This window comes from Ceratina calcarata, unplaced genomic scaffold, assembly GCF_001652005.2.
Source record: "Ceratina calcarata isolate Rehan_Ccalc_2016 unplaced genomic scaffold, ASM165200v1 scaffold53, whole genome shotgun sequence".
Classification (NCBI taxonomy): Eukaryota; Metazoa; Arthropoda; class Insecta; order Hymenoptera; family Apidae; genus Ceratina; species Ceratina calcarata.
In genome coordinates, this window is record NW_017176451.1 from 722953 (window position 1) to 731817 (window position 8865).

General features: G+C 35.0%; 3 protein-coding genes across 4 annotated transcripts in view; 2 read left to right on the top strand and 1 right to left on the bottom strand.

Annotated features, from left to right (window-relative positions):
• LOC108628609 (calcium release-activated calcium channel protein 1) overlaps positions 1-3408 on the top strand; it is an 11382-nt gene extending 7974 nt beyond the window's left edge. The window contains 2 exon segments of the mRNA XM_026816611.1: positions 1673-1801; positions 2045-3408. Of these exon segments, the coding sequence (XP_026672412.1) occupies positions 1673-1801; positions 2045-2575 (660 nt within the window). The 3' untranslated portion in view covers positions 2576-3408.
• A 9-nt stretch (positions 3409-3417) lies between these two features.
• On the bottom strand, positions 3418-4810 carry LOC108628610 (MORN repeat-containing protein 3). Its single transcript, XM_018030664.2, has 4 exons — positions 4454-4810; positions 4001-4293; positions 3682-3869; positions 3418-3612 (listed from the first exon to the last, which is right to left on the bottom strand). Exons 1-4 carry the CDS (start codon positions 4627-4629, stop codon positions 3418-3420), a joined length of 852 nt encoding a protein of 283 aa, XP_017886153.1. The 5' UTR covers positions 4630-4810.
• Positions 4811-5162: 352 nt separating this feature from the next.
• LOC108628608 (zinc finger CCHC domain-containing protein 8 homolog) lies at positions 5163-8800 on the top strand. 2 transcript variants are annotated; one of them, XM_026816607.1, is made up of 8 exons: positions 5163-5731; positions 6024-6153; positions 6688-6831; positions 6997-7301; positions 7375-7588; positions 7664-7844; positions 7954-8093; positions 8166-8800. In XM_026816607.1, the coding sequence occupies exons 1-8, from the start codon at positions 5466-5468 to the stop codon at positions 8580-8582; spliced, it is 1797 nt and encodes a 598-aa protein (XP_026672408.1). In that variant the 5' UTR covers positions 5163-5465; the 3' UTR covers positions 8583-8800. The 2 variants fall into 2 exon arrangements, with proteins under 2 accessions (XP_026672408.1, XP_017886151.2); XM_018030662.2 differs by lacking the exon at positions 6024-6153 and adding an exon at positions 6181-6265 and having other exon boundaries at positions 5163-5646; positions 6558-6831.
• The last annotated feature ends 65 nt before the right edge of the window (positions 8801-8865 follow it).

Below are 8865 nucleotides of genomic sequence, written 5' to 3' on the forward strand. Positions count from 1 at the left end.
TGATAGACAATTATTTAGAGAATTGGCTTCATTATACACAAATGTAGACGTTGATTGTATTTCTGTTTGTGAATCATCTTGATGTTATGTACAGTGTACATAATATTTTGTGGCTTACGAGATATATCTAAGAATTAAATCATGTAATGATATTTAATTAAAGATTAGCTGAAAGTAACGAATAATTAAATATAAAATACAGTCAATTACTCATTGCTTCATAAGCGAAAATTAACATTATACATATACATATACATGCGTACATCTTTGTCTCTCGATTGAACTCTAACAACTAGGATCAATTCCCTTGTCACTCGTTTTTATTCGGATCGGGTAACGGTCGAATAATTAAGAATGTTTGATGATGACGATTTAAAGAAGACTTTCGTGATATCGTATTCACACAAGTAAAATAATGTTGTTCATTTTACGCAGAAGTCCGGATGATCTCGATCAGAACATGTACTACGTACTATGCTGTGTTCCATCATTGCTTCCATTGAAATGCAGTATAATTTCCATCCCGCAATTATATAAACAGGATAATTACAACCGCTTCTCTGATAGTCGGTCTTAATTACGTATGCACATATGCACACGAAATATTAACACCTTGCGTGTCAGTAGATCGTGACGCGTAAAGCCTACGTAAGTATATGTATAGAAACTGTTAATGTGCGAATCGGCAACCAGAGGAATTGACTTATCATACATCCTGTACACAATGTCAACTGCAATCACTCAACAAAAAATGATAAGGTCTATGAAATGAATAAGTATAGGAATTCGTTATTAGTTATTTGTATTATTCCTTATTGCTTGCCAGATTTCCCGTGGGCGCATCATTAGTCCATCAACGCATACTTAATCGCCTGCTGCACTATGCATAAGTTTTTCATTAATTCCCCTTGTTATTTGTTCCGTTCAGCACCCGTTGGTTTTTTGTCCTACGCAGAACTTTTGGCAAGTTCTCCCGTTGGCACCGACGTTGCTATCCACTTTCGGTACGTGTCTTTCTTTCTTACGTGCTTGTATAGTCGAACGCCAATTTATTAGTTGAACGCTAATTATCTCTAGGCGTGCAATTACCTCGGGTATACTTCTATTTTAACAGTGATTTCTCTGTTCGGATACATATAGCACAAACGAAGCCATTGTCTTAGATTCGTCTTGAAATAGTAATTGTAGGTAGAATGCTTATCACGATGAGTAAAATTTCAAGAAAATAAAGGAAGGTGCTCTAACACAAATTTTCCGTAAATCATATATTTGTTTTTTGAAAATGTCTTAAATACGTTCAAGATATTACATTCATTAACATAGCCCAGACGTACAACAGCAAAAATACTAATTTTAATGTTACGTATAATAATTTCTTCTAAATTATTGTGTCACGCTTATATTTACATTGCACGAGATGAACATGTACGTGAGAAAACGTTTTGTTGACTAACGCAGTCACATTGGATTGCTCCATAATCTGAATTGGCAAAGATTTCAATTGAATCGTGTAATTGACCACTGTGCTCGCGAGAACCCGCGGACACTCACAACTTAGCGTATCGTTTTTGATTAAGCGTAATAGACACGATCAGTCGCTGCCGTTCCGCATACCTCTCATCAATAATATACGCTTGTGTCATCTTTCTTTATTCTCTTTTTTGCCTGATAGTCAAAGATGTCGCAGTCGGGAGATGGTCTTCACACGCCGGGTTATCTATCTTGGAGGAAATTGCAGCTCAGCCGAGCGAAGCTTAAAGCGTCAAGCAAGACGTCTGCTCTACTTTCCGGTTTCGCCATGGTACATAATTGAACTTTTTTATATACCTACATGATATGAAAAACTGGTATATGTAATACAAGAACATAATAATCGTAGCAAGAACATTGTAATGAACTTCTTCATTTATATGAGAAGAAATCTGATCAACATTAAACAAAATAGTGGAGATTATTTTAAGATTATTTTATTTTATTATATATGCTTGAAAGATTGTAGACGTCATGAATCAATGTCTACTAATAAATAGATCTTCTGTTGCAGGTTGCCATGGTGGAAGTACAACTGAACTCCGACACGAAGGTACCTTCAGAGATGCTAATCGCATTCGCGGTCTGCACGACGCTATTAGTCGCGGTTCACATGTTAGCCTTAATGATATCGACATGTATTTTGCCAAACATAGAGGCCGTGTGCAATCTGCATAGTATAAGTTTGGTACACGAATCGCCGCACGAACGTCTACATTGGTACATCGAAGTGGCATGGGCGTTTTCCACTCTGCTCGGACTCTTATTATTTCTACTGGAGATCGCCATACTTTGTTGGGTGAAATTCTACGATTTCTCGCAAGTTGCCGCTTGGTCTGCCTGTATCGTACTGATACCAGTGTTAATAATCTTTCTCGCGTTCGCGATACATTTCTATCGGAGCCTGGTAGCTCATAAGTACGAGGTCACGGTGTCCGGTATAAGGGAACTGGAGTTACTTAAAGAGCAGATAGAATCGACCGACGTCGAGGGCAGAAACGGTGTAAACCTGTTACAGACTACTGGTGTAGCACATGTCGTCTGAACATGCAGTGTGTTCACGATGATCTGTATTATTCTCACAAATGTGATAGTCTCTCCCAGTGAAGAGCGATACTGAATCTCGAATAGCTGGCTGAACGGAAGATCATGAAAAGAGAGAAAAATAAGAAAGACAACTATTGTATATTATTAACTACATATGGGAATCTGCATTATAGATTCGTATTGTGAGTTGCGAGGATGAAGAGTTTGATTTTTTTGTTTCTCGTAAGGCGTCGGTCCACCTGCATGCAATGAGTTCGAAAGATATCAATTGTTCTCTTTGTTACGCGACTACTGTTTCCTATATTTATCTATGTCGCGGCGAATTTTTACAATCATCGGAAAGTAACATCCGATGGAGAAAAGAATCTGAACGTGAAACATTCCCTCTCGCGTAGCGACTTAAATAAAATTAATGGAACACGGTAGAATCTACCGACTGGATGTATTCTGCGTGCTCGCGAACAGAGTTCGAGTATGTGCAAACCTAATTAAATGTACTTATTATCATCATTTCGAAACGCGTTTGGCTGAACAGAATAGTTCTTCCGATTTCATACGTTTGTTCATTATCGTTACAAATTATCGCAACGCGTCCTATGCTCAAATAAGTTTCCAGATTTTTCAAACGGAAACAAGATAATTTCTCGTTTTCCCTCTCCCTAATACTTATACTTGGTCGTGAAGTTACTGCCGTCGCTGAACTAGCGGCAATCACGCTGTACATAAATTTTATTGCAAAGGGTTTATATGTATGTAAATACATGGACACAAATAGATGCATGCGCAGAATTGAGACACTTTTGCTACAATAAATTATACAATTAACAACGATTTGTGCTATTACCGTAAAGTGTTTGTTTGTAAATATGTATCTAAACAGGGACAAGTGTTCACAGAAACGCAATAATTCGGAACTATCCGTTTCGGAGGTCTCTTGCAGGAACGTTCGACGGATATCAGTTCTGTGACGTTATTATTATCGCCTGAGATTTCGCAAGTATCTTGTGATTTGTCAACGTGCGTCATCAGTTCAATCTATGAACCAAACAAGAATTATAGAAAACAGGCATAGGCCTATAAAAGTCATTTCTCAGTGTCGCATACTTGTGGCATCGGGTATGGCGTTGGACGAATCGCGGATTGTCGGAAATCAGCGTCCACCATGGTCCCATTTGTGAAACAATCTTTGGTCCAGTAACCATATTGTATCTGGCCAGTGACTATGTGATAGTATGTGCCGTAACCTTCTTTCTTGCCTTTGAAAAATAGCCCTTCGTATCTGTTACCATTGTCTGTAAAAACAACCGCACCGAATCTTTTATTCCGGTTTCGAGTTGTGGAATCAATTATCCTTAAATCCAGGTGAAATATTATTGAAATTGACTGAAATCGGAATAGACGAGGTCAACAGAATTCTTAAAACCTTTAATAAGCATTCCCATGCCATGATAAAGATCATCTTTCCAAGCTCCTTCATAATAATCTCCATTACAATACCACATACGACCGTAGCCGTGTCGTTTGTTTCGACAAAAATCACCCTCGTAATAACTACCATCCTTAAACCAGGTATGTCCGAATCCTTCTTTTTTCCCAGCTACCCAACCGCCAATGTAATGTCGGCGAATAACATGGTCTTCCGTTGAAATTTTGCTCAAAATACCGCAACCATGCTTTTTATTATTCAACCAGCTACCATCGTACGTCCATCCATTTCTAAGGCATTTTAAGTTGAAATAAAGTCGCTTCGAGTCGTATTATTGAAATTTTTTTTCGCGAATTCCTCGAACGACTATATTTATTACTATTGTTGTCAGTTCCTCGATATTATTTAAAACAATTGCTTAAATTAGTTAAATAATTGTAATTATAGTACCTGTTCAACTCTCTACCCTTCCCTTCTTTTACATCGTTCTTCCATTCACCTACATAATAACCTTTGAAAAGTCCTTTAGTTTTGGGGCTAAAAATTTTATGTCGCAAACCATTCCTTTTTGAATTTTCTATTTGTCGCTTTGTGTATGATTCTTTAATTACTTTTAAGAAAGGCATCGTAAATTTTATCGGGTTTCCCTTTTGAATTTTGAACTCATCTTATGATCGTAATAAATGGTAAATTACTCTTTACTTTGACTGGCAATTCATTGGTATTATTCATAGATAAAAAAACGAGCGAAAAATTTGCGCCACAAATTAGAGACGAATACAATTTACAAAATATCGAAAATAAATTTTCTACTACATCCAAATTTTCAGCGGCGGACGTTCAGTCAATACTACAGCATCATCTGCTAAAGGAGGCAATTTTTGTATTATTTATATAACAATTCCAAATAATGAGCTCAAAAAATATTTACTATTGAAGTTCGATAGAAAATATCCAGTATTTTCGACGAATTGCGAGTGTTTATAAGCAATAATATAAATCTATTTTTACTAGTCTTCCTTCTAAATTTCATATTTTTGTCGATATTGTCCATTTTTAATTAACATATCTACATGGACATGTCCAATTTATGGAATTTTCAAAGACATACTCGATGTTACACATCGAAAAGCTATCCTTTCCGATGGCATTCAAGAATACAAATCAGAAATGCAATATTTTGTACGTGTGCCATATATATGACAACGTCAGAACCGTAAAGGATAAATACACAATGCCTGAACAATTCCGTGCTGTCTTGTATTAAACAAACCTTTGCATGAATTGAGCGCCTCTACAGTAAAGTCTTGACCAGTTGAGAAAACTCGATAAAGTCGAAGCGTTCTGTGTGATTGTGTGTTGTGTTTCCTTTGGTGCAAGAAGTGTTTGTACGAGAGAATCGTGCGTTTGCAAAATAACGCGGTTTTATCTATGTGCCCGGGACAGTGTCGATAGTATTTCCATGAATCCGATTACAATCGGGGATACAGACGAAGAGGTGATTGATTTGGACTCGAGTCAAGATACCATCAATGTTACTGACAATGAGCAAGGTGAATGTTCAATGGATAGAAATTTCTTAGCGAATTTAAGCAACACGGATGAGACAAACGTGAATAGTGATAATGTGGATAATAACAAAGATGCATTCGAAACGAAAAGCTGCGATGATAGTAATACATCGCAGATACTTTTTAAGGTTATGTTCCGCGATGAAAGCGTTTCACGGTAAGAAATACTAATTCGTTCGTTTGTAGCAACATATTTTTTCATTAGATATACGCAGACTGTGTTGTATGCAATATACCCATAAATAAATATACGATTGTATAAATTTAGTAAATTACTCTATACGTGTTTACGTATTCCTAAATGTACACCAAACAAACATTTATATATATATATGAGCAGTATGAGTTTATTAGACGTATTGATCAGTATAAGAATGTTATACATGCAGATATTTTTTTCTATATTATAAAAATAATTTGAATTTCCATTCCCTCTATTACATTTTTAGGCGATATATTGAAAGAATAAAAGACTTTCTAAAGGAATTAGTATCTTCCAAAGTTATAAGTCAAGAAAGCGATAATGGCTTAACTTTAGAAGTTTGGGATAACGATAATGCTAATGATAATGATAATGATATAGTGATAATGTGGATAATAACAAAGATGCATTCGAAACGAAAAGCTGCGATGATAGTAATACATCGCAGATACTTTTTAAGGTTATGTTCCGCGATGAAAGCGTTTCACGGTAAGAAATACTAATTCGTTCGTTTGTAGCAACATATTTTTTCATTAGATATACGCAGACTGTGTTGTATGCAATATACCCATAAATAAATATACGATTGTATAAATTTAGTAAATTACTCTATACGTGTTTACGTATTCCTAAATGTACACCAAACAAACATTTATATATATATATGAGCAGTATGAGTTTATTAGACGTATTGATCAGTATAAGAATGTTATACATGCAGATATTTTTTTCTATATTATAAAAATAATTTGAATTTCCATTCCCTCTATTACATTTTTAGGCGATATATTGAAAGAATAAAAGACTTTCTAAAGGAATTAGTATCTTCCAAAGTTATAAGTCAAGAAAGCGATAATGGCTTAACTTTAGAAGTTTGGGATAACGATAATGCTAATGATAATGATAATGATAATAAAGATGACTCTACAAGTCGATCTATAGAAATTGAAACCACAGAGAGTGATGATAGTGAGGATATAATATGCGACACATTGTTCACTGTAGATACACAGCCAAAGCTTATAGATGATCTTGATGTTCCAACTTACGGGAAGGTGTGTTTCTTCATTGTAATGTTCAATATTATATGGATTAGAAAGAAACGTTTAAATTTTATTATTTTGAACAGTTAAATAGTCATTGAAGATATTACTATTCTTATTTTCATTATTTTCATATTTTATTTTATCATTCATTTATTTCATCATATATCATTTTAGAAATATGAAGATGCATTTGATAAAACGAAATCAGCATCAAGTGCAAATACAAAGGAAAAGTGCCCACCACGATTGTCGTGTTTCAATTGTAATGGAAATCATAATTTGCGAGATTGTAAAGTACGACGCGATCCTGCTGTCATAGAAGCAAATCGTAAAAATTTCAATGTGAAAGCTTCAAAAACTCTTAGGTACCATTTGGATGATAATCAGAAATTTGATCATTTAATACCTGGTCAACTAAGTAGCACTTTGCGTAAAGCATTAGGTCTAAAAAACAATGAGTTACCTAAACATATATACAGGTAATTTTTTTCAGCTTTAGATAGAATAACTATTTTCTCATATTATCTTTATGTATTAAAACATTCTTTTTAGAATGAGAAGGCTGGGCTATCCTCCAGGGTGGTTAGAGGAAGCACGTTTGCAGCACTCTGGTTTGGCCCTATTTAATTCTGATGGTGTCGCCGAAGAAGATTCAGATGCTGAACCTGGAGCTATTATTGAAGACGGTGATAAAGATCAGTTCGATATAAAAAAAATATTTGACTTTCCTGGTTTTAATGTACCAGCCCCACCCGGTACACGTGATGTAAGATTATCAATTTTATGAGAAAAAATAATATATTTTCACAAATTTAAACGCAGTGATAACTATGAATAATAGGTAGAAGAACCATATTGGGGATCAACAATGTTGGCAATTCATAGTAAAGAACGAATGTTAATGACATTGAGTGGGAAGGAAGCAGACGACGGATATAAGAGGAAAAAGCTCAAACTTAACAATACATCAAAAGATACTCCAGCACCTGAACCATGCGAAATGGAGATTGAAAGTATTGAAGGTATAGAAACTGCTTACATGTTTCTTTCACATCTTTTTCATTTTAAGAATAATGATACATATAACGTATGTATATGTATTGAAAACATCTTTGTTTTTCTATTCTACAGAGTGTACAGTAGAGAATGTACCTGCTAATGGACTATTTATACCACCGTTGCCAATCGAATCTCCTGTAAAACCACCAGAGCCATTATTATCTGAAGATTCAGATTATCACTCTCAAGAAGTACAGTTATCTCAATCACCAGTACGTATAATTGTTATATTTATCAACCAAACTGAATAAAAAATTGAAACTGTACGATGCAAACAATTGCAGGAAGCCTGCGCATCACCGCCACGAACAAGTTCCCCTTCATTAAACGAATTAGAGGATATGAAACAGCAATTGCTCGTAGAACTTCAAGAGTCGAACTCAGGTTCGGAGAAAACTAATTCTTCGGTGTCGAAGTCTGATATGCCACCGCCCAGCAATGAAGTTACTCCAGTATCGAATCGTATTCGTCCTAACGGAGCGAATATGAGTCAGGGTAGTGTAAAATCCGTCGACCTAGGCACACCCGTGTTACAGAGTACTTCGCCGTACAATAAGTTACCATCGTCGGAGAAATTTTCCAAGGACATTTGTGACATTATCAATTTCGAGAATCTGCCAGATTCAACTGGTAAATACGAGCAAATGACCGGAGTTCTACAGAAGGTAAGGAATACAATGGCAAAACTTCAACAAGAGTAATATAAATTTTTTAGTGAAAAATACATAATATCGAAGACCTTGTGAACACCCCATATGTTGCACATATGAAAGCAAAGGAGAGTAATAAAATTACTTTCTTTATTAAAATATCTATGGGCAAATTAGATTCTCCAAATATTTTGAGTAAAAAAATGAAACATACTTTTTTCCTATATACATTTTAAAGTATTTATAATTAGAAATTATTATTTCAAAATTGTGTGAAAATTTCATTATTGTATTTTTATTTACAAATATTAATGCATAACATAAAATAATGCAT

What these genes read in the sequence shown, in the direction of transcription:
- LOC108628610 (XM_018030664.2), bottom strand. Translation starts at nt 4,629, where the DNA reads ATGCCTTTCTTAAAAGTAATTAAAGAATCATACACAAAGCGACAAATA. An exon ending in CATGGGAATGCTTATTAAAG is followed by an intron (nt 3,870 to 4,000) that starts GTTTTAAGAATT and finishes TTGTTTTTACAG; the next exon opens with ACAATGGTAACAGATACGAA. An exon ending in CGCCATACCCGATGCCACAA is followed by an intron (nt 3,613 to 3,681) that starts GTATGCGACACT and finishes TTTGGTTCATAG; the next exon opens with ATTGAACTGATGACGCACGT.
- LOC108628608 (XM_026816607.1), top strand. Translation starts at nt 5,466, where the DNA reads ATGAATCCGATTACAATCGGGGATACAGACGAAGAGGTGATTGATTTG. An exon ending in CTAATGATAATGATAATGAT is followed by an intron (nt 6,154 to 6,687) that starts ATAGTGATAATG and finishes AATGATAATGAT; the next exon opens with AATAAAGATGACTCTACAAG. An exon ending in ATGTTCCAACTTACGGGAAG is followed by an intron (nt 6,832 to 6,996) that starts GTGTGTTTCTTC and finishes ATATCATTTTAG; the next exon opens with AAATATGAAGATGCATTTGA.